The 25910-nt window shown below is 39.4% G+C and overlaps 1 protein-coding gene across 1 annotated transcript in view; it reads right to left on the bottom strand.

The window, feature by feature from the left end:
* The window catches only part of RGS7BP (regulator of G protein signaling 7 binding protein), a 92173-nt gene that overhangs the window by 24074 nt on the left and 42189 nt on the right, over positions 1–25910 (bottom strand). Inside the window, exon 3 of the mRNA XM_006081412.3 lies at positions 9218–9348. Coding sequence (XP_006081474.1) covers positions 9218–9348 — 131 coding nt within the window. The remainder of the gene's footprint in view (positions 1–9217; positions 9349–25910) is intronic.

The raw sequence follows: 25910 nt of genomic DNA on the forward strand, positions 1-25910 counted from the left end.
TTCAAACATTAATCTCCCCGACAATAGTTCCAACTGTCTGAGATTTGCAATTGTTGCTTCCAAGTTTGAAGTATCTCCCGAACTGATTTCACTTTTGCAGTAATTTTCTACTGCATGAATTTGTTCTGTTTCTTCATGAGTTTCTTATCAAGCTATGGTTTCCTCTGTTCAGTTATATTCACCAATCTAATCCCAAGTACTTTCTAGTTTTGAGAAATTCCCTAGTTTTTAGAAATTCCTTGAAAGTTCTAGTTCGCTGAAGTCATCCTTTCTTATTTTTCAGGGGCATGAGAGACAACCTCTATATTCTTTTCCTCTTACAAACAGGAGGGGTCATGTGACAGTTATGGCCAATGAATTCTGAGCAGGAGTGATTTATACCTTTTCCAGACTGGCTCCTAGAAATCCTCCCATATGATCCCCTATGCTTTATTTCCTCTCCCTAATGACTAAATGGATGTGGAGAACAGAAAGAGAGACACTGCCAATCCCATCCAGCTCTGGCATTGGACTATGAGATGGATAAATAATGAACTCTTATTATTCTAATCCATTGAGATTTGGTATTTCATGCAGCAGTTACTCTACCCTGACAGATATAAGAACTAATATGGATTTATTTTTTTCATTATATCTTTTTCTGTTATTTCAATAGATTCTCAGTAGGAGGGAAAATACTACATGCATGAATTTAGTTCAACATCTCTGAACAAGCTTTTCCTCCAATTATACTCCCTCTCTTTTGACAACAGATACAGAATGAAAGCAATTCACCAACTTGTTCAGTAATTATTAATTGAAAATTTACTCTGCTCCAGGCACTGTGCTAAACGCTGGGGATACAATGGTGAGCACACTCAAGGTGATCAAATCTAGAGAGGACAACAGACAAGAAACCATGCAACTATCCCTCAATGTAACGTGCTGCAATCTGTGCCATGGAAATGCCTGGGAGACACACTTGGTGAGCATCATCCCAGCCTTGAAAGGCTAGGAAAAGCTTCTTCCTATAAGAAGTCCCATCTGAGTTATGACCCAAAGAAAGTATAGAGGTAGACCAGGTGAAAGGGATGGGTGTGGGGTGGGGTGGTATGGGTTTTAGGCAGAGGGAGCAACTGGGAAGAACTTGTAAGTTCAGGTTCCTCCAAGTAGTTCAAGATGCCTTGAGTGTGGTAGGGCAGAGTATGGGGTGGGCACAGGTGAGGGGCTTGCTGGTGAGCAATGAGGCTGGAGAGGATAAAGGATCAGAGTTCACAGCTGCTCTTCTAAGCCATATTAAGGAGTCAGCAGAGAAACACCCCACAAATCTGGACAGTGGCCAACTTGAGTTCTTCCACAGCTTCCCTCTTTGACCCTTAGAATTATCGTTCTAAGTTGTTCTTAGAACGGAGCCCTTTTCTCTAACATCAGGTGGGCTCTCAGGAAAGGAGTCAACCTGCTTCCAAATGGCATCTTCAAGTCAATGTGTCACTTCACCCAACAAAGTGAATATGCATTGAATATCATTTCACTTCTTATTATGAAATAAAATAAAAAAAACTCTGTCCCCTGAAAAATCAATTTCAGGCTTCACTGAACAAATATTTGCTCAGATAAGGGGATGAAGGTAGGGGAGAAGGAGAACTTTTAGAGCACCTTGAAATCATTAAGCTGGCTTCATCACTGTTTAGAACTAGGATATCAAAAAGTTGGCCACTTTTCTCAGGGCCTTGCAAAGCTTTCTGCCTCCAGCTCCTTGGGGACTTCCATGTATTTTTAGCCTGTTTATGGATAATATAATAGGCGTGTTTGAGGAAATGTTAAGGGAAACCACCCATGAAGCACATACCAGTTTGGGAGGCTGGTTATTCTTATATTCGTGAGAAATCGTCAGCCCTTTTAGGGAAACAAAACTACATCTGATTGTGGGGCAGCCTCCAGAGTAGCACAGAACACCCTCACCCTCAGAGGTCCTAGCCATTGGCCCGGGGGATTGGGAGGGGTCATTTATTTAGAGTGGGGGTCTTTTATTACACTCCACTCTAGAGACCACGTCCCTTCTCCTGATCTCTCATTTCTCCTGTCCTCTTTCTCCTCTTTTCTCCTTTTTACTTCCATTCCTTCTTGCTTTCCTGCCTGTCTTCAGCCAACCAGTGACAATGAGAAGCACTGACATAAACAGTGCCTTTTTCTGAGGTCCTGAGTGTAGCCTCTAGTGTTCAGCAAAGTCAATTTTACTCATTTACGTAAATTTCCCCCAGAATCAAAACAAAACAAACCCATCGTCTCTGAGCTAATAATGTCACTGTGTCCTATCATTTCCTTGGTGGCAGGGGCACACTCCCTATGTCCTTTGTGCTCCGACACATTATCTGCTATGAGACTATGCCCAGGGAAGGTTTTCGGACAGTTGTCATACTGACTGTGAAAACAAAATGAACATGGTTGGCATGAGATGCACGGAAGCTTATCTGAACAGTTATTCTCACTCTCATGCATTTTCATAACTGGTAGGTGCCTTTTAATTCCGCGCACTGTGAAAAGAAACATGGGGAAATATAGGCTGCTTGTTAAGTAATCCACTTTGACTCTCTCCTTTCTAGAAAGCATGTAATTTAAAGAGAAATAAGTTACAATAATTCAGTTGTTTACCTGGTTTCAAATGGTTTCAAATGCTTTTCTATACTATGGTAAGAAGTTATTCAGAGTGCCATAAAACACATAGTGGAAAACAACAATTATATCATACACAGAGCTCCGTTCTTCCCCATACACTGAGAAATAAACATTTGCCAACTCAGAAGAGATACAGAACCATCCCCTTTCCCCTCACTTCCCCTCAGTGCTACGCTGTGATCCTTAGGCACTGTAGTGCCATCACTGCTCCTAGAGTGGCAGCCCTTGAGGTGGCTTCATGGAGGTGAGGTCCCCTGGCAGCACAGGAAAGGGGCAGACAATAGAAGATACTTTAGAAGAGGCCCCTCTGAGACTTTTACTGCTCATTTCTGGCCTTTAAAGTAGAGCAGAACAATGGACAAGATGGATTTATTGTACAATTAATTAATTTCAGCTCTCCCACAGTGGGTATCTAAGGCTAAATCATGGTCCTTTTTTTAAAAACACACACACAAACTTTATTGTTGAAAATACTACAGATGTCTCTCTGTGTCCCCCATTCATCCCTTCTAGGCGGTACCTGCCCTGCCCCCCTCCAGGCCTTCACCACCCTATTGTCTGTATCCATGGGTTATGCATATATGCATACAAGTTCTTTGGTTAATCTCTTCCCACCCACCCCTGCCTTCCCTCTGAGATTCCACAGTCTGTTCCATGCTCCTTTTGGAGCACACAAGCGGTATATTTTAAATTTTTATTATTTATTTATTTATTTATTTATTTATTTATTTATTTATTTTTGTTAATCCTCACCCAAGGATATTTTTCCATTGATTTTTAGGGAGAGTGGAAGAAAGAGGGAAAGACAGAGAGAAACATCAATTGGTTGCCGCCTGCATGAGCCCCAACCAGGGCCCAGGCCCAGGAGGAGCTTACAACCAAGGTATGTGCCCTCAAACCTGGGACCCTTTTGGTCTGCAGGCCAATGCTCTATCCACTGAGCCAAACCGGCTAAGGCTAAATTTTTATTTATTGGTGAGAGAGAGAGAGAGAGAGAGAGAGAGAGAGAGAGAGGGGAAAACATCAATTTGTTGTTCCACTTATTTATGCATTCATTGGTTGATTCTTTTATGTGCTCTGATCGGGGATTGAATCTGAAATCTTGGTGTATGGGGCTGATGCTCTAACCCAGTGGTTGGCAAACTGCTGCTCGGCAAACCGTGGCTTGTGAGCCACATGCGGCTCTTTGGCCCCTTGAGTGTGGCTCTTCCACAAAATACCGGCTCTTCCACAAAATACCGACTTCTGCGCATGGGCCACGAAGTTTCAATCGCACTGTACGTGCGCACCCGCACGTGGTATTTTGTGGAAGAGCCACACTCATGGGGCCAAAGAGCCGCATGTGGCTCGCGATCCGTGGTTTGCCGACCACGGCTCTAACCAATTGAACGCATTTATTTTATTTTACTTTACCAAGTATCATCATTTCTTAACATTAAGCTTCCTAACTCAAAGTAAAATATTTTATAAATCATTAAATGATTTATGGAGTTAACTTTCTCTCCCATCTTAAAAATGTAACTCTCTGAACTTCATGTTATTTTTGTAAGAAATTAAATACAATGGATTTTATACATTAAACATGGTATTTTGAAGTATGCCCACTAATAATTAAATAAGCCAAATCTGTGGGTAAAATTTAACCATAGTGCTATTATTTTCCATTTCTCCATTTAATATGCTCTCTTTGTCCTTCTCCAATAGAGCTGAGTGGAAAATGGGACAATTAGAGGAACAATGACAAACTTTGCAACGGGACCACTGTGCTGTGTGGCCTTGGACAAGTCACCTCTTTCAGCCTCAGGTTCTTCAAATGTGAAAAGGGGGAAAGGATACTTAAGGATAAAATAACATGTATAAAGCACATGGCAAGTGGAAGGTACATGATCAGTGGAGGCTGTTATCATTCCTTTAATTATACTGCTCAGCTCATATCTACTTTGACAAAAGGTGATGACTATGGTGTCCTAGTAACTGATCAGTATATGAAGACATGAAGATAGAATAATAACAGATGGTTTTAGATCACCCTTAGAGTTCAGAAGTTGGTCATGTTTATATTCTTCAAACAGTGTACATGTGTTCTGGTCTTGGGTCCTTTGCATTAGATACCAATGTTTATGAGGCTGTTTCCTCTTGTCATTCAAATCTAGGTTAAATGCTATCTCCTTACAGAGTTTGACCATCTCTTCTAAAACACCCACTCATGATGACATCACCCATTCTATTTTCATTACTGACATCTCACTTATTGGTATTTGGGATGTTTACAACATTTTTTAAAAAAACTATTTCTTTGCACTGGACTATATAGTCCACAAGAACAGGGATCTCTTCAGCCTGATCACTGCTCCTACAATGATGCCTTACATGTGCTAGGTGCTCAATATATACTTGTTCAAACAATGAATGCACGTTTCCACTCAGAATTGGAATCATAGTCTATTTTAAGGTTTATTCTGCTTCGTTTCTTCTGACCTACTGTTCTATTTTAGTATCAACTGCCTCGTTACATTAGAAAAGGATAAGGTCTTTACTTCTGACTACATTCCGTTTCTGTCTTTATGTCGCTGGTTCTTTTATTGGTGTGGGTCATTTCCTTTTCTTAATGCGAGGGTGAATACACTAGAGTCTTTACTGTTCATAGTCTGTTCTTTGTCTTGAATTCATCCTGAATTTTGCTGGATAACAGTTCATTAATTTCTCATTAGAGCCTCTTGAGGCCTCAGCTCCCACTAGATTTTGAATTAAGATTTTTCAATTTTTAACATTTTTCTATTCTTTCCCTCTTGTGATTACTTTTCCTTTGCATATTTTTATCTCTGTGTTAATCGTGGTGACACAGTCCGGGAGAGAACCCCTTATTTTGGGGGGAGGATGGGAAAATGGTATACGCTCAGGGGACCTGGGGACAAATTTGCTGTACACGGTGGCAGAGCGGCAGAGCAGAGCCAGAGACGGCCACTGACAAGTGAGGTGAGATGAGAACAAAGACGGAACGAGCAAGGTCATGTGTGAAGGGGAGTCGCATGGAGTGCTCTGTCATCTCTGCTCCTTCAGAATGGGACTGTTGCCAAAACTGATTGACTGGGACCAGAATGAGAGAGAGAGGAAAGCCATGGCCCCGAGAGCAGGATCATTCAATTCCCTGAGAGTGAATGAAACCTGCGATCTCATTTCATCTGGTGGCAGGAAATGGCATTAACGGTCAATGTGATACATGGACTCAGTTATGGGAAAAGATTTCCTACCAACCAAAGTGTGAAGAAGTGAGAGCAACTATTTTTCACTATAAACATGGAAATTAGACTTTGTCAAGTAATGGTCCAATCTACAATTTAACATGCTGGAATATGAAACTACAAGATGTCTAAAATTATTCCCATCTGTCATCTTCTTGAAACAAACATAGCTTTTCAGAACCACACTCTGCATGGGATAACCAATAGCCTTTATTAAATGTGGATTTTACCTCACATTTCGGTAATTTAATTTAATTTTGTTGGCTATGAAAAAATAAAAAACATCATTTTAGTACTGTTAATCTTCATTTCTTTGGCGATAGCTTGATGTAAAGTATAAAAGAGTTCCAAATAATAGATTGTATCAATCAAACTTATGAGATAGCAACAATTCAGAAGCATTGTATATGCAAAAGATATAAAGATCTGCTAAAGCTATTGCTAAGGACTAAGGATAATTATGTTTTTCTTAAATGAGAGAAAATTACAATCTTTGTTACTAAATTCATGCACACTGCAGAAACGTTAAAATGATTTGAGGCTTCTTTTCTCCCCACGAAGAAACCATACTCTTTGCACCTGCAGTGACCTTATGTGGCCTCCAAAGAGTAAACTCGTGACTACTCAATACAATAGTAAAACTAAGTGTGATATACAATACTTGCTGGACCTCTGGTGGCAGCCAGGGAGGTGATTAGAAATAAAAATAACTGTGAAGCAATTTGGTTTCAGTATTTAATCTCAAAGAAAAATTGACCAGAGACTCTTATTGAGCCAAACTTAATGACTCAATTACAATTCCTTTTCTTTCTTTGATGGAAAAGAAATAGTAAAGAAGAGGGGAATGGCCAACCTGTAACACTCACACAAAGGAAGAAGAAATTAGGTAACCTAAAAGTTATCAAAACACCACTTTTCATAATAGCATTAAAAGAAGCATACCAGAAGGCAGAGGAGTTCTAAGTATAAAACAATTTCGAGTGTTACAGGCTAGAATGGGAGTCACTATTCTCTCTCTCTCTCTCTCTCTCTCTCTCTCTCTCTCTCTCTCTATTTATCTATCTCTATTTCTCTGAATATGGAAGGCAGACAGATGGATCCATAGTAACATAGGTTAGAATTGATGGTGGCCTACGAGTAGACATGGACAGAAGATTAAAGAGATGTTCAGGAAAGCTAACAATCAACATGAATTATAAATTATTAAATTTGATGTTAAGTAGAATTTAGTAGTATATTGAGGTTGGCTTATAAATATTTGTCAAATCAATAAATGAGAAAAGAAAGGTTTATGGCTTGGGTATTGGGTGACTGGTGGTGCATTGATTTCTTAAAGAACTTAGTGAGTTCATCTAGATAGGTCCCTTCCCTAGCCCAAGGCCACATTAAAGATGCCACTGTATCAGCTATAGTATTTTCAGAGTTGTATATAAGTTAGGCACTAGAGCAAGAAGCAGGGTTTATTATTTTTAAAAGAAGAGGAAGGGAAGGAAGTAGGTCAAACCCTGACAATGGAGACAAAGGACAGTGAAGACCAAATGAGCTGATCAGTTCAAAGGTGATGTGTTTTTTATTTGTATGCTCAAAACCAAATACAATAAGGAAGGAATCTGGGTGAGGGAACCTCTTTTACTTTTAAACAGAGCTGGTAGATGTGTGTGAGTGTGTGTGTGTGTGTGTGTGTGTGTGTGTGTGTGTGTGTGTGAGAGAGAGAGAGAGAGAGAGAGACAGAGAGAGAGAGAGAGAGAGAAACAGAGAGAGAGAGAGGACAAGTACATACATTGGGCCATGACAACCTGTTTGGATGTCATCAGTTCATCAGTGTGTATGATACTCCTTTTTCTGATCAGGCTTCAGGAGTGTCGAGATAATCTCTCCAAACAAGTTCACTTGTATTAGTAACAGAAGTAAAGATAGAAACCATTAGAAGGTAAGGTTTTGGGATGCAGATAAAAATAAATAGTATCTGTACATGGAGAAAATGTTCTCTTTTTGGAGCATAGCATGACCCTGTTTTTAGTCCTGCTATGTGCATATGTCTGTATATACACAGATATAATTTTTACAAATACTTTATCATGTTATTTAGCTCCCCTCAAATTACATGCTCATTTGATTTCAAATCTCTACTTTGTTTCTTCCCCTGAAGTGTCTTTTTCCTTCCCTACCTGAACCCTATCTTCTTCAAAACCCAACTCTAGCCCAAGCCTTTCAATAAGATTTTCCTTGAGTATTAGTTTATTGACTTCTTCTATCTCTGAATTTAAATCATAGACAAGTATTTCGTTCTATGTACCCTCTATTCTCCTGAGCTCAAGCACAAAATGTTTGCATTCGGGAGGTTCCCAATAAATTACTGTTTGGTGAATTAGTGAAGAAAATATGGGTTCACTCCCCCAGTAATGGAACTTTTGGCTTCCTCCCAGCATTCACTCCATTCCACCCTCTCACATCATGTTAGAGCCACTGGCTGGGTGGGGTTGACCCTCTGCTAGTTCCAGGAATGGGCCTTGGTTGCCTAAACCAGTCCGCATAATTCCATCCCTCTGGCAACAGTGATTTGTTCAAGTGTAGACCCATGATCTGACCTGGCCCAATCAGAATGAAGCTTAGGATGTTTGCTAGTTTGTAGTAGGGAGAAGTTCTGACTCTTTATGGATCTTGTGATGTGCAGATGTTATTACTGGAACTGTTGCAATCAGTTTGCTAATGTGGGGGAAGGCAGCCTGTAGGGAAAGCCAGGAGAAGTCAAAGCATCACTGAGAATGGGAGTCAGTAGTCTGGCCAAACCATGCGGAAGCCACTACCACTGCTGGAGGCTTCAGTCATTTCAACCAATAGACTCCCTTTATAGTTTAAGCCTGATAATGAGATTTTCTATAACTAATATGCCTCCCTATTGTTTGTTGAGTTTCTCCTATTTTTAAATCTTTGGGATACAATATGTAATTTGTCTTCTTGCAACCTAATTCATTTAGGGAAATACATAGCAGCAATCTTGGATAACATTTACTAGCCTAGTAAGATCATTATATATTTTTGATGCCTATGTCGATTCTAACCAAAGTCATGCTCACAAGTGGTAAAATAATAAATTGAGAACTGTTTCTATCACAATTTCTGCTCAAGGCGATCAGTGTTCTTAGGCGTTTAGAATTGATATTGATTTATTTTATTAATTAATATCAAATATTTCCTGAACATTTACATCCATTCTAATTGTGTGTGGATAGACATACATTGCGTGCAGGTACTTTGCGAAAGATGAGCTTCTGCTTAATATTCCTCAGGGTTTATGGCAATATATTAAATGTCGCTACCTTTTCGATGAAACTGAAGAGACCCCAGCAGACATATGGATTTTAGCATCTCTGTTGTGTACATTTCTAAGCAGCACTGCAGCTGGATATAAAGCCGACAGATTTCTGGATGAATCTCACCACCTTCCGGGCTGCAACACAATGAAAGAGAAAAGCTGTGAACATTCTCAGGATTTCACTCATCAGCCATTCGCCTTAGCTCTGAGAGGAAAAGGTGCTCAATAATGCTTCCTTAAATCTTTGAGTCTAAAATTTAGGACTTCCTGCTTTCAAACCAATGACCAATTTCATAGTTCTTACGTAAGTGTCTTTCTGACTAACAGCTCTTAATTTTTTCCCCCCTTCAGCAGCAGATTTCTGCTGGGAGCTGAAAATCATAAATGTTTTAAGTAATTGAAAATATCAGATATTTTCAACGTAACTATTGGAACAAATTCCAAAATATATTTAAACCATAAAAATATCCTAGCTTGCAAGAAGAGATTAAAACCTCTTATTTTCAGAGAGACAAATGAAGAGCTAGTCAATTGCCAGTGGTGAGATTGTTCTTTAATAATTAAGACCCTAGCATATGATTAGAGAGCCAGATACAGATTATTTTTATCGAAGGCTTTTGTTTCTTGTCTAAAGGATGTTCCTTTATTGTTTGCTATGGTTAATTTATGAGAGGCCAAAAGTTTTTAATGAAAAAATAAAATTTTTATGAAAAAAGAGAAAAGTTATAAAATTCTAATAATTACACCTAACAATCTAGTGCTAAATACTGAACTTATGTTTTAAAATTTATTCTACAGTCCTTGAGCCTTTCTCTATTAACTACGATAAAAATATAAATGTGAATATGACAGCCCTAGCTGGTTTGGCTCAGTAGATAGAGCATCGGCCTGTGGATGCTGATACTCTATCCACTGGGGGACATGCAGGAGGCAGCCAATCAATGATTCTCTCTCATCATTGATGTTTCTATCTCTCTCTCCCTCTCCCTTCCTCTCTGAAATCACTAAAATATATTTTTTTAAAAAATGTGAATATGATAAAACACAAATGATCACTTTTATTTTTTGATTAAGAAAAGAGGAGTTAGTTGGCAATAAAACTCTTTTTTTAAAATCCTCACCCAAGGATATTTTCTTCATTGAATTTCAGAGAGAGTGGAAATGGGGGTGAGGAGTAGGAGAAAGAGAGAGATCGAAGGGAGAGAGAGAAATATCGATGTGAGAGCGACACGTCCATTGCTTGCTTCCCACAAGCATCTGACTAGGTTGGGGTGAACCTGCAACCCAAGTGGTGCCCTAGGCCAGAATTGAAACCGAGACCCTTCGGTGCTCAGGCCGACCAGGGCAGAACTCTTTCTTTTATATACAAGTAAACTAGCATGTGTTGAATAAAGCAAACTAAACAAAAGGGATAAAGTTTAGAGCTAGATTTAAAATGGAAGAAGCTTACAAGTGAACTCTGTCAATTGTCCTAATGTGTTATTTTTATTTCTACCCCATTCATTTAAAATGCAGTGAAATCTGATGAAATAATGCAGTGTTTGGATTTGATTCCTTTGGAAAGTGGGTCAGTGGCAAAATGTCTGGGGTAATTATCAGGAGAAAAATTGAGGCTTCAATTTTTAAATTCTGGATGTAAAAGGAATTTGTATTTACGCCGCACTTTACAATGACAGTTTTCATTTTCAATACTTATTTAGTGGAGGAGCCAGAGTGTGTCTAACTTTGTGGCTTACATAACCCCCAAAAATGCAACATTCTTTGCTTCAGCGCCAGTGAGGTGCACACTCATCCTGTGTCTTTCCTGTGTCAGAAAGAACAAAGTGTCTCAAAAGAGCTTCTATGCAAAATGTGGCTTTAGCAGAAAAATAAAAGACTACAATACTCTCTCATTTGTGTCTCAGGGTTCTAGCCCTAGGCCAACATTGGGATCAAGCATATCTCTAGTAGAAGTTTCTGGATTTTCTTTCAGAGCTTCCTCCCATGGGTGCCTCCCACCCTCAGGCTGGATCCCATACTCCTCCACCACACACATAAGGTCTCATTATTTCATAGCATCTGAGCCTTTCAAAAAGTCTCTGTCTGTGGCCCATCCCCGTATGGCCCCACTAGACTCTGAAGGGATACTGTGCATTACTAGTTGGTGTAATCAAAAGTCGTGCTGTATGTTACCTGCTAATACATTGACTCTGATAGAAAAATGTGAAGATAGTGTCTCATCCCTAAGGCAGGTTAGAGGGAAAATACTTTAAGGCAGGCAGGTCTTTTCTGTGCTGCTTCATCGTCCCAATCCTAGCTGCCTATTTTCACCTACGCATAACATTGGCCCTGGTGGCTCATATGCAGATTTAAAAAACCACCTATAGTAAATCTGTTGTATGTATTGTACATTTGATGAGTGGGACAATTAGCGAGGACAGTATCATTCCAAGCCATGGAGTATTCTTATTTTCAAAGATATAAAATATGTGCTTAGTGGCTTAGTTCCAAACATATGCAAACCTCATAGATAGATGACATTTAAAGTAATTTAAAGAAATGACTAGAGTTAATATTCTAGTCATAACTTCAGAGCCAGTATGTTTTGTTTATTATTTTGTAGCTAGACAGAGAGAGCTAAAGCAATGCATTAAGTGCTTCTGTAAAAAGGCAAATCGAAACGGAGATTAAAATGCCTAATTCATAGCATTTCCTTGGGTGCCATCTCCCTAATGCCTCTGTAACCAATGGCGATTCCAGGAACTGTGGAACCATTTCGCCCTTTGTAGCTGTTATGGGAAGGAACTAAATAGGTGCCACTGGAAGTGGAATCTGCCAAACTAAAATTAATTGTTGCTAAAGTTGCATTACACATTTCCTAGTTAGAAACTTCATACATATACTCGTGGATTATCCTTTGAGAACTTGGAAAAATTGAGAAAGAGAGAACTAGTTAAAGAGCAGTGGAAACGTTATCTTTCATGTCAGTGATTCATGATCCCTTGACCGGGTTCCATTAGCCTCGAGACTTGTATATTGTATTTTTCCCACGTTAGAGCACTCAGCTGTATTGCTAATTACTAAAGGTTCATTAAAAGGCAAATTGTCAAATGGGTTATACTATGTTTAATGTTATAAGCAGTGAACTGAAACACAGTTTTGAGAAGCATTAAGAACATTTAGGTTATTTTTATAACAAATGAGCAAGAGTCGAGCATGGGGAATGGAGGAAAGCCAAGAAGACAGCAATTTGAAAGTTTGAAACTTCCCAGGGATAAATGGTAAAGCCTAAGGAAACATTTACATTAATGTACCCGCCTGGTGTGCTCAGTGGATGAGCATCGACCCTTGAACCAGGAGGTCACGGTTGGATTCCGGTCAAGGGCACATGGCTGGGTTGTAGGCCCTATACCCAGGAGGGGGCATGCAGGAAGCAGTCAATCAATGATTCTCTCTCATCATTGATGTTTCTATCTTTCTTTCCCTCTTCAGTCTGAAATCATATTTTTAAAATAATAATTTTAAAAAGGAAATGGCAGCAACTTAACTCAGAGCTAACTTTACCGAATATCACTTAGACTTAGTCTACAATGATTCATTCTTCTTAAAGTTTAGGTCTATGAGACATTCCTGAGGTGACTGATGCTCATTCAATTCAGACAAAAGAAATTTTATCAGTTAGCGACTAGGTTGTGATTATTTATTTTCTTATGAGCATAAGTCAAAAGCTAAACTGATCATTTTGATTATGTTGAAAGCCTCAGTGTAATAGGAAAACACCCTAGAAATGAGCGTCAACAATAGTTCAGTGATTTAGAGCTCATGTTGAATGCAAAAACATTTAAAATAACTGCCAAATAATGTATCTTTCAAATAATTCCTTAAAGACGAGAATTAGGATTTAATGTCTTTAATTATCCGACTTAAGAAATCTGCACTGATATAGTAACAGGGGTACATGTGTATGGATATCGCCTCAATCATCCCTTGGTGATAGAAACACTTTCTATTGTGGATATTCTTATTTCGTAATTCAAAAAAGACTGACCAAGCCAACCATCAGTGACGATGTGCAGCAACAGAGACTCTCATGCATTGTTGGTGGGGGTTAAAATGGTACAACTCCTTTGAAAATAGTTCTGAAAGTTTCTTATAAAACTAAACATACACCTGTCCTATGACCTGGCAATTCCATTGCTAGGTAATTACCCAAGAGAAATGAAAACATTCACAAAAAGATCTCTATAGGAGTATTCACAGTAGTTTTATTTAGAATAACCCAAAACTGGAAATAGGCCAGGTGTCTGTCAAGAGGAAAGTGGATAAAGAATTCAGTATATTTCCACAATAGAGTAATACTGAAGTATTAAAAGGAATGAACTCCTGACACACGAAACAACACAGATGAATCTCAAGAACATGATCTTCAGCGAGAAAAATCCCATAACACAAAAGAGTAAATAAATCATAACACCATTTAAATGAAGTTGTAGAACAGATAAAACTAATTAATAGTGACAAATATTAGAATAGTGATGGGAAGGGGCATGAGGGGAGGAAACTTTCTGGGCTGAGGGTAGATAGAGATTTGAGTGTATTCATTTGGCAAAACTTACTGAATGGTTCACTTAAGATTTATGTATTTGCTTATAAGAAAATTGTACCTAAAAAGAGAACCATAAGCATGTATTGACCTCTAGTTAATAATATGCATGCTGAACTGTTCAGGAGTAAAGTTTACTGATGTCTGCAACTTCAGAAACATGATGTGAATTTCTGGCTGGATAGAGGGATGAAAAGACAGGTAGATATGTGGTAAAGCGAGTGTAATAAAACGTTAATTGTAGAATCTAGGTGATGGGTATTTTCTTGATGTCCAAGGATTTTCATTTCCCCAACTATTTTCATGGCATAAATTGAACAAAACAACGGAGAAGCTTTATGGCTAGTGAGGTCAAGTTTAGGAGAGAACACACTGGGGATTTCAGTTACAAAATGCCTTGGCCCTGTGTCTGCTTTTTTGCCGAATTTGCCAGACTTTGGTGTTCTGAGCAGCTACTAAAAGCTTTTTGAAAACCAGCAAATGTTTGTTGTTTTGAAAGTCTGTCCCTAATGTAGTGGTTTATATATTTAGTTGAAGGCAGCAAAACATAATAAAAGGAAAATGGGTTCTGGAGTCAGAAAACTTAGCGCTAAATATAGACCTGGCTGGTTAGAATTGTGATCTTAGAAAAGCCACCTTAACTTCTCTGGGACTCAGTTTCCCAAGCTGTGAAGTAGGGATAACAACTATTTGGGCTGAAGTCCCTCAAGGTTATTTCAAGGATCAAATGGGACCATGTGTGGGAAAACGAGTACAAATTGTGAAGGACTGTTAGAGGTTGGCTGCAATCCATCTTAACTCATGAAAGTTGTGTTTACTTAGCCTCATGCTTGCGTAGAGTCTCTAGTTTTAAAATTATCTGCTATCCTATTACATGTCTTATGTGCTTACTGCTCCCACATATGAACTTTGGTTAAATAAACATGCCATTAAGCTGAGGAAAATAGGTGTGACCCCGTTGACAAGCATCAGCATTTCACAGATGTTAGTAAACATGTGGGGTTTGTTGCTATAGCAGAGATGGGAACCAGAACTCCTGTTGCAGCCAATGTAACCAAGTTTGTCATTTCCCAATCAGTCCTGTTGTTGGCTATTGAGCCAAATGGTAAGGAAAGATTCAGGAAGCCAAATGGGATGAGGGAAGGGATCACACCCTTTGCTTTATTTTTCAGAGCAAATAGCCAGGGAGGAAAGGGATTTAATGGTTTACCCAAGGATTTTTATCTCCAGGTTATCTCTTCTAATACCGCCTATGGTTTCTTCCCACATGGATTCCACTTAACCCTAATTCTGTGCCAAATTTAAGGACAGCCTCAGATTCTAGCCTTCAAGGTTTCCTTGAAGTAGACACTCAGGTAGTCCCCTGAGTGTATATAACCCATGGAGAGTCACAGGTCAAAGAGGGCACACATGTGTGTGGATACGTGACCCAGTTGTTATTTTAGGTTTCAGACTCACTCTTACAGGCAATTATAGGGTCTATCCGAGTTCATAAACCCAGAACATATGCCAGATACTTACTAAATGACTCTACTATTGTATACCAAAATAAGCAGTGCAATTAAAAGAGAAGCCTAGTTAATGAGAAGAAATGAAAAGAAGACATTTTTCTCTCTATGTCTCCATTTTCCTCATAATCTTCTTCTAGTGAGTTTTTTTTAATGAAAGTTGTGTTTTAGGTAGAGACCTGTATTTCCTTCATAGAGAGTCATAGCAAGTTTGGTCCTCCCAGGACCATTGGAGAAATAATTGCAGTAAATCCCCTCACTTCACAGCACCTCCTTTCATGGGAACATATGGCTCTGTGATGTCCTCACCACTGAACACCAGTGGGGATCAAACTCTACCCTGGAGCTATTCGGGTTGAGTCAGAAATGAAAGGATTTTCACAGGAAGGAGAAACTGAAGTGCAACTGAATTACCTTTTGGTCGCTACCTTGAGCACCTTTATGCAAAGCAACTAGGTTCAAGGGGCCAGCACAGTTCATGGCAGTGGTTCTCAACCTTCTGGCCCTTTAAATACAGTTCCTCATGTTGTGACCCAACCATAAAATTATTTTCGTTGCTACTTCATAACTGTAATGTTGCTACTGTTATGAATCGTAATGTAAATATCTGATATGCAGGATGGTCTTAGGTGACCCCTGTGAAAGGGTCGTTCGACCGCCAAAGGGGTCGCCACCCACAGGTTGAGAACCGCTGGTTTAGGGCCATATTATTTATGGCCCTCATTTCCCTGTTACTTTTGTTTTGTCCTCTGGCAGAATCTCTGACATGACCTCTGACATTTCCCCCTGACCCCGTTGGGAGAGAGTTGATAAATACTGGGTAGTATTACCAAGCAGCTTATTTATTTTCCATTTAAAGAGTAAAAACTATATTTAAACAGATTTTAAACACTTAAAAAAATCAATATCCATCAGTTTCCTGACATTATGCTACTTATAATGAAATAAGACTAAAAATATGACTATTGAATTGTAAATCACCTTATTTATCTTAGAAGTTACTGATTAAGGCATTGCTGGAGAGAATTGGGACTGGGTGGTGACTTTGCTGGCGATTGTGAGACTTTCTGGGAATTTCTCAGGGCATCAGAGGCTGACAGAGTTAATAGGCTGCACATCATGAATTCTTTTTCGTGATACTTGAATCTCATGCCTATTGATCAGTAGAAAATGAACCTTTATATATAAGGCCCTATCTTTTCAATCTCCAAAATAAAATAGCTTTCTTACTCTGTCTTAGCCTCTTCCCTCATCTTTCTATCCTTTGGGCTTGAGGGTTTCTGGCCCTTCCATTTTTTGTTTGTTTGTTTTTTAATCCTCACCTGAGGATATTTTTCCCATCGATTTTTATAGAGAGTGAAGGGAGACAGGGAGAGAGAGAGAAAGGGGAGAGAAACATTGATGTGAGAGAGACATATGGATTGGTTGCCTTCCATATGCACCCCAACCTGGCCAGGGACAGAACTTGCAACTCAGTGCCCTTGACCTAGAATTGAACCCAAGACCCTTTAGAGTTCGGGCCGATGCTCTAACTACTTAGCACACCGGCCAGTGCATTGGCCCTTCCATTTTTTTCTCCCTCTGATTCTCTCAGTGGTTTTCTCTTTATGATCTACTGTTTGGGGTCATATGGAGTCTGCAAACAGCTCATTAGGTCCTGGTTACAGGGGTTGGGATTCTCACAGCTGGCAGACAGAGGCCTGTGGCTGAGAGAGTCTGAGTCTTGAATTCTTAAATCTCTGCTGGAATGACAATTGTCACATTGGGTTATATGGGTAGAACACAGCTCTTCCCCACTGACTATAGCTAGGATCAGTCTGTGTTTAAATATATATGTGTATGTGTATGTGTGTGTGAGTGTGTATGTGTGTGTGTGTGTGTGTGAGTGTGTATGTGTATGTGTGTGTGTGTATGTGTATGTGTGTGTGTATGTGTGTGTGAGTGTGTATGTGTATGTGTGTGTGTGTGTGTGTGAGTATATTTATTTCACAGAAATATATAACTATCTGTTTCCAATTTTATTCTGCAAAATATTTTTTTGCATCTAAAATCAAGATTTTTCAATCTCAGGTGCTTGCTTATTATTTGTACCTGATGTCAATGATCTTTAAAGGTCAATTATCATTCAATTATCATGTGATACACTGCAAAGAATTCAACTCATTTATTTTCATTATATTCAAAGTCTGGGTCATTAATTGCAGCATGCAGTTCATTCCTGCTTTTATCCACTGGGATTTTAGGCCTCGATATATTGAATTGTTAGTTTGGCTAAATGGTATTTAGCCCTTCATTCTTAATTATGTCATTAAGTCAGGTGCTGCTATATTTCTCTTTAGCTGAAGCTGCAGGCTTCATCAATATTGCTGAAGCAATGCCAGTTTTAAAACAACCCAAGAGAGCTGGGCAAATGGAACTTATTCAGTTAATATAAAAGAGAGTTTTTGATTAAAAAAAGAAAAGAAATTTCCTCATCTCCTTTAACTATAACAGCACAAAATGCCAGTCAATACTTTAAAAATGAATTGTGACATGTGAATTGTGTAGGTATAGAATAACTAATTTTCAAACCCATCATAGTTGCAATGCCAATCACCTCCTCTTACATGTGAGACTGTTTACAGCAGTGACAAAAGACCAGGAGAGTCCAAAATATGGCCAACACAGGCCTGAAATTCTATTTTTTAGACTCACAGAAGATTTAGGCAGAAAGGCTCTTTGGGCAGGGTTTAGGGTTAGGGCAGACAATGGCCTCTGTTTATCATACTAATAGCAACTGTAAATATAGAGCTTCAGTGCCTCCAGGTTAGCCCTTTTGTTCATTCTTTAGTTTATAAGGAGGATTTAGAAAAGAGTTAGAACTTTTTTTTTTTTTAGCATTTGCAGTTTACTGTTTCAACTTCAGACTTCTACCCAACACTAGAGGCTCATTAACTATTATATCTAACTAGAGGCCTGGTGCATGAAATTCGTGCGGGGGGGGGGGGGGGTACAGCCCCGCCTGTACCCTCTCTAATCCAGGACCCCTCAGGGGACATCCCTCTCACAACCTAGGATCACTGGCTCCTAACTGCTTGCCTGCTTGCCTGCCTGATCACCCCTAACTGCCTCTGCCTGCTGGCCTGATGCCCCTAACTGCTCCCCTAACTGCTCCGACCTAATCACTTCTAACCGCCTCTGCCTGACTGCCTGATCTCGCCCCTAACTGCTTGCTCCCCTGCGCAGGCCTGATCTCGCCCCTAACTGCTCTCCCCTGCCGGCCTGATCTCCCGTAACTGCCTCTGCCTCAGCCCCCGCCACCGTGGCTTTGTCTGAAAGGATGTTGTACATCCAGAAGATGTCCGGTCGATCCGGTCTAATTAGCATATTACCCTTTTATTAGTATAGATAGGATTCCATGGTGTTATTCTGCCTTTTTATTGGCATGCAATGAAAATCTGTATTTTTTTGCATAACTGAAAAGATGACACTTCATGCCAATATGGAAATGTGCATTTCTAGACAGATGTAAGAGCTATTTTTTTACAAAAAGGCAAAAGCCTTATGCAAACAGAACCAGTGTCTGTGTATGAAAATATCGTATTCCACTAGGAGCTTTCCCCACAGGACTATAAATTCTTCAAAGCCAGCAGGTTTATCTTGTTTATCTGTAACTTGCAACACTTAGCAGATTGTCTAGTACACAGTAGGTGTTCAATTAATTGGTTCTCAGGGTGACTTTAAAGAGTAGTGCCTATGAGATGTGAGGAGTTGGAAGGCTGGGGTTACATTTCACCATCACAGCTAGGTTTCTTAAGAGTTTCTTTTCTTGCAGCCTCTTTTAAAAATGCACTCTTTAAGTAATGCATATGAACAGACATTTTACTCAGAAAAGTAAAAAGAGAAAAGATGACACACAAATACCAGAAGTATCCATTGTTAAGCTTTTGGTACATTTCTTTCCAGATTAATATCCTCAAGAGCAGGACGTTTTATTCATTATTTCTGTTTTCCAAGCACTTAGCACAGTCACAGTGTCTGACTCACTGAAGGCTCTCAATCCATGGTTGTGGAAATGAATCCAACTGAACATGCAAGGCTGACCGTGTGGCACAAGCACTCTTCTCAAAGAGGCCAGGCTGGTAATTTCAGCGACTGTGGATCTGACCGCAGGAGGAGGAGCCCACTTCCCTGCAGTTGTTCACATTTCCTCTAAGAAGGAATAAATATTAACATAAAGACCACCCCACAACCTCTACAGTGAAGCCTAAGTGGTCCAGTGTCCAACAGGCTGGGTTTATTATTTCCTGATTTCATGACATAAGGTGTGACCTTGGGCAGGTTTCTTAACTGCTAAGGGCCTCAAATACTGAACTAAAATAAAAATAGCTGCTCCATTGGCATTATGAAAAGATTTACGTGAAATAATACATAGGAGCTATATGGTCATAACCAGCACAAATGAATGGCCAAGTGCCCCAGGGAGGCAATTGTATATATGATGTCTAGACATCTTTCTATCTTTGTCACAGGCTTTCTTCTTACTTAATTATTAATTCACATTCACATAGGATTTACTGTGATTTCCTGCTGTCCACAAAGGGTGAATTTGGAAAAGGAAGAGAAGAAAGTGTTACTTTTCCTGGAATCCTTTTGTAAGAGTTCATTGAAACTCCCAGGATTATCCCATGGTGTTTTGATCATAACATATTGTAAAGTCTCCTTTAAGACAAATTAATTTTTTTCTCCACAGTGATAGAAAACTTGCATTCTTTTATTCCTTCCTTGGTGTGGTATCATTTTACTGCCATCAAGTTTTCAAGTAAATGGCTCCACTGTGGAGAGCTGCATCTAATTTCTTCTTTCTCTGATAATGAAGTATAATGCACCATTAGGTGAAAACGAAATGACAGGACTCTGCGCCTCTGCCAACTGTGGGCTCAAGAGCAGAAACAGCTCTTCCAGGCAGACGGACATCTGGGCAGGAGGAGATAATGATGAACACACGTTTAAGGCAGTCTCTCCCATAGAAGCATTCCTTTTGATTTTCAAGCTAGCATAAATTATGTAAGATCATTAGTCCTTTGCTACGGGGAAAAAAAGATTAATGAACTCACTGACAAAGGACTTGAGGGTAGAAACCTGCTTTATTATTTCTTGGCATTTGACTCAGCAGTAGCCAAACGCAGTATAACAAACGTTTACTGAGAGTTTACTATGTGCCAGACACCACGCTAAGTAAGCACTTACATCTCATTTAATTCTCACAATGAGCCCATGAAGTCGTTACTGTCTTTATCCTTAATTTACAGATGGAAGGAAATGAGGCTTAAGAGAGGTTATGGAGCTTCCTCAATCACACAAATAATAAACGGAATGATAAGACTCAAACCTACATTTATGCTTTCAACTGCTACATGAAGTTGCCTCAATGTGCTCGGGAATGTTCATCTGTTTGTTCATGCATCCAATGCACAGATATTGAGAGTATACTTTCTGTAAAATATTGTGCCAGGAATTAAATAAAAATGTCCTACTTTTTCTTTGTTGAGCCCTTCAATTATTGTGGCTTAAAAATCGGCCCTACTCTTAGTTCCTTCATTTTTCTATTTATAGGTGTACAATATTTTCTGCCTAACTCAGGGACACGCCTAGAACCAGGGGAGCATAAGCGCATAACACAGGAGGCACACCAGGTTAGCACAGGCTGGTATATGTGGGGGGACTGGGGGAAATTGCTGGGGATCCTTCATCTAAGCAGAGCAATGAGAATGGGAAAGGGCATGGTAAGGATTGGATACGGAATCCTCTTTCTTGCTCTCTGTCTCTCTCTCTGCATGCACAACAATGAGTGCACTGAGGGGAAGGGGGAAGGTGGCATTGATGCTGTTCGTGAGACATTATTATTCTGTCTTTGCCCAAGAAGAGGCCAAAGCATCCAGGATGCAATGCAGAGGACTTTTTTTTTTTAACCACTTAACTAGGAATGGGAGAGTTCCCTGTACAAATGAAGTCACAAACACTATAAATTATTTGCAAAGCATTTCAGAAGTGAGTAGTGAAGTAAATATACAGGGGCAGGCAAAAGTAGGTTTATAGTTGTTTGTATGGAAAATAATACAGTAATTAATAAATAACAATACAAGACTAAACTCTGTGTTTCACATACTCACAACTGTAAGCCTACTTTTGCCCACCCCTGTATTAATGCAAAAAAAAATGACATTTTTGATGGCTAATGGCTCAGTTGGATATAGAGGATAAGAATTTTTACATGTTAGACAGGTAGGCTTCAAACTTTGTCTACCATGCATCCCCATCAATAAAATAAACATGCAGCACTCCTTAGATACAGCCTGTATTTGTTGATAACTTTTTTCATATACAATGATACTAACATATTGAGTATATTAAAATGTACAAAAAGAGGAATTAGGAAAGGAGACTCTAAAATCCAAAGTTATAATATTTTCTTTCAGATCACCTTGCACGCATCACTTTGAAGCCCACAGGCTCAGGTTGGAGGTTCTCAAACTTTAACTTGAAAGAGTCACTTGAAAGGCATGTGAAACCACAATGCTGCGCTGCGTCCCCCGAGTTTCTAATTCAGTGGGTCTGGGCTGGGGTCTGATCATCTGATTTCTAATAAGTTCCCAGCAGATCCAGGAACCATTCTTTGAGAAGCAGTGGGTGAGCCTATTACAGCCATATCCCTCAGGGAAGCCATCTAGCATCCAAAGGAAAGAAGCAATGATGTTGAGATGCCAGTGGTAAGGCTGATCTTTAAGGCAGATGACCCTATGGAGTGCCCCCAAATCATAGCACAAGGCCACAGAGCTCATTCCATTAAGCAAAAGAGTAGCTTCAGTAAACATCCAAGTACATTCCAGGCACACGGAGAAAAAAATGTTTTCAGATGACATTCAGGATACACATTAGGGAAATCTTAGTAAACAGATTCCAACTCACACCTTAGCTCAACGTAGGCAGATGGAAGAGACCATGGGAGGCTCCAGGACAGCAGTGACACGGCATCCCAGTGACAGGCGCCCCCAGGAGCCAAGCATTGCCTGCCAGATTCTTCTGAAAGGCCTCCTGGAGGGTGTGCGTTCAAGTTGCAAATCCTATTTGGTTCGCACTCCAGGTTTTACTGGGCAAGGTTTCATCCTCATTTGCACTCCACGTCTTGTTTTAAAAGTTTTGCTTCGTTTTGGCCTCCTTTTATTTCCTGTCCTTGAACTCATGTTGCCAACACTCAAATATGATCTGACATCTCATTGCAAATCAAAGGAAACACAGCAACACCTACTTTACAAATGAGTACATGCATTAACAAACAGCCCCACATGGAGAGACGACTGGAAAGTAGCACAGTCCCTGGCAAGGGCAAGGGCAGGGGCAAGGGCAGGGGCAAGAGCAAGGAACTCAGAGGCTCTTGGCCTTCTGCTCTGAACAAGTCATCTAAGAAATGCTTGTTGGGAAGCAAGTGGGAAAGACGAAAATGCACAAAGGCACGTTCCAGCTCACGCTGCTAAAATCCCAGAGATCCATGGGAGATACTCAGTCTGCTTGAAGGATGTAAGACTGCAGCATCACTGGAGCCTGCAGTCTCAGAGACAAACTATAAAGACAGCTCCAGTCTGTCCTTGTTAAAGGTAAAGGTCCTGGCTGTGCTCTCGGGACCTGCTGCAGAGAGTGCTCGCACCAGGGGCAGAAGTCATCACTCAGCGCAATGTAACAGGAAAACTGCAAGAGTTGATCCAGGCAGGAAATGGAAAAATAATAGAAAGACGCCTGGCTGCCGGTACTAGTAAGACAGAGGGAAGGGGCCAGTGGGGGCCAAGTCTGTTTGGGTATGCGTGGGAACTTAAGCACATTTCACTAGTGGGAGGTTACACATGCTGGTTGCTGATGTGGCCGTGAAACACGAAGACAGCCCATTCTTTCTCAAAAATTTAGGTAGATGGGAAATAATTTGTATTTAATTTTTACACAACCATTTCTCTCTGTCTCGGTTTTATTTTTGTTTTAAACGGTGCAGTTCCACATTTTAAACAACCTCATTCATTCCCTAAGTGGACTACTTACTTAACTACTGTGTGCTTAAGTTACATTTCCAAACATGAATGTGCGCTGTCTCCAAGAGATAGGCACAGAAACCCATTTCCATCTTCTATGAATTATGAAATGCAGTTTCCACCGCAATTTAAACATGTCGTCTAATTAAAGATACAAATCTTGAAATGTTTTTCTTCTCTCACCACTCTATTTTACACACACACACACACACACACACACACTTTTTTTTTTTTTTTAGGTCAAGCACACAGTGTTCTACCAGAAAGGAATAATGTCAAATAACAATAATAGCAGGAATAAAGAAAAATAATCACCCAGTCTACATGGAGCCAGGAAGAAGAAGAAGACTTAGAAAACAAAGAGTAAGAAGCTTTAGGGCAATTTTCCCAGACATCAAGCAATATTAAATTTGTTTGGAAATGATAAAATAGTATGATGACAATAGTAAAATAATTTTTAGATAAAAAGTAAGTTACCCCCAAATCCTACTTTTTAATATTTTTAAGTTAACTTTTGTGACATATTTTCCAAACTTTGATCATCCGGATATTTATTTTCATCCAATTGAAATTATTTTAGGCCGATTTTGTATTCTTCCTCTTCTTTTCTAACTTATCCCTTTATCATAGACATTTTCCCATTTTAAATAATTTCAGCATAGTAATGTGGAAAAAAACAAACAGGGAACTCACAGAAAAGGAAATATGGAAGGATAATAAATACATAAATAAATAAGCACTCAACCTCATTAGTAATTAGGGACATACATATTTAAATCAGCAAAATATAACATTTCATACCCACTAGATTAGAAAAATAAAAGTCTGAAAATACCAAGTGTTTAAGAGGAGCTGGAGCAATGTGCCAATGGAAAGGTCAATTAATACGACCAATGGAGAACAATTTGAAGCATCAAGTCCAATGGAAGTTGTGCATATTCAACCAGCATCAATTCTGCTCTGTGTCTGTCCTCTAGAGCAGCACAGATCTCCTTGCGGTGATGGAAATAGTCTTCTGTGTGGAGCAGAATGGTAGCCAATAGCTGCCTGTAGCTTCTGAGCATTTGAAATAGGCTAATGTGACTGAAAAATTGAATTTTTAATTTCAGTTCTGCAAATGTAAATGTCTCTGCCTTTAGCAACATATACGTATACCAATTTTACCACAGAATTACCAGGGCTGCTGTAATCATGTTTGACATTTTGCTAATATACAATGTGTAAAATACTATATATTAGTTTACCATATGGTTTTTCAACTATTAACAGAATTGCCTTTTTTCCTCATGTTTGTTTATTCCAATTGTGTATCCATAAGCTTTGTCATTTTTCAGCTTAAGTCTTTGCTATAAACCCCAGGCAATATATATTTTTTCTGGCAATAGTTACTAACCAATTTTATAGACTCCTTAATTTCTTTCTAATTTGTATCTCCTAGAACTTTAGTATAATTTTTCCATTTTGTTTTTCAATAAGTGTTAAAATATTTCTGCATTTTTACTTACAGTTTCTCATTTAAAGGTTAAAAAAACTTTAGTTAAGATTAACAGGTACAGCCCAGCCACTGTGGATCAGTGGTTGAGCACTGACCTATGAACCAGGAGGTCAATGTTCGATTCCCAGTCAGGGCACATGCCTGGGTTGTGGGCTCGATCCCCCAGTAGGGGGCATGCAGGAGGCAGCTGATCAATCAATGGTTCTCTTTCATCATTGATGTTTCTCTCTCTCCTAAGCTTCCTCTCTGAAATCAATTAAAAAAAAATTTTTTTTTTAAAGATTAACAGGTACAGCCCTAACCGGTTTGGCTCAGTGGATAGAGCATCGGCCTGCGGACTGAAGGGTCCCAGGTTCGATTCCGGTCAAGGGCATGTACCTTGGTTGGAGGCAGCTGATCGATGTTTCTCTCTCATTGATGTTTCTAACTCTCTATCCCTCTCCCTTCCTCTCTGTAAAAAATCAATAAAATATATTTTAAAAAAAGATGAACAGGTACAAGTATGAAAAAACTAAACTACTATTAAAACAAGAGAAAGATGCAAAATACTGAATTACATTGAGTAAAACAGACAAATATGCATAAAGTATAAAGAACTCATTTGGTTCATAGGAAACAGTCAACTAAGAGGTGGAGGCAACTGTATTGCTCATTTACCGAGTTGGTTCATTTACTGTGATCTGCTACACATTTTATTCCATTGTCATCTGGCCCCTCTATGTTTGCTGTGGAGAAACCTGCTTTCAGTTTCATTGTAGATCCTCTGTGGGCAATGTCTTTTCTCTCTGGCAGTTTTTAAGATCTTCCTTTTTCCTTGGTGCCCTGTGTCATCATTGTATTCTCTCTATTGTTCCTTTCTGAAACTCTTATTAGAAATATGTTGGATGTTCTCATTCTAGCTTCTTCTCTATGTGTTTTATGACTTAAACTTGAAATCACATATTCAACAGGACTTTGTAGATTCCTGAGAAGTATTGCTTTTGGACTACCTTGGCAGTGAGAAGCATAGTTATTATTTCTTAGGAGGTTGAGTCAAGCAAACATCCTAGTTATCT

The sequence above is a fragment of the Myotis lucifugus genome, unplaced genomic scaffold, assembly GCF_000147115.1.
Source record: "Myotis lucifugus unplaced genomic scaffold, Myoluc2.0 scaffold_0, whole genome shotgun sequence".
Taxonomy (NCBI): domain Eukaryota; kingdom Metazoa; phylum Chordata; class Mammalia; order Chiroptera; family Vespertilionidae; genus Myotis; species Myotis lucifugus.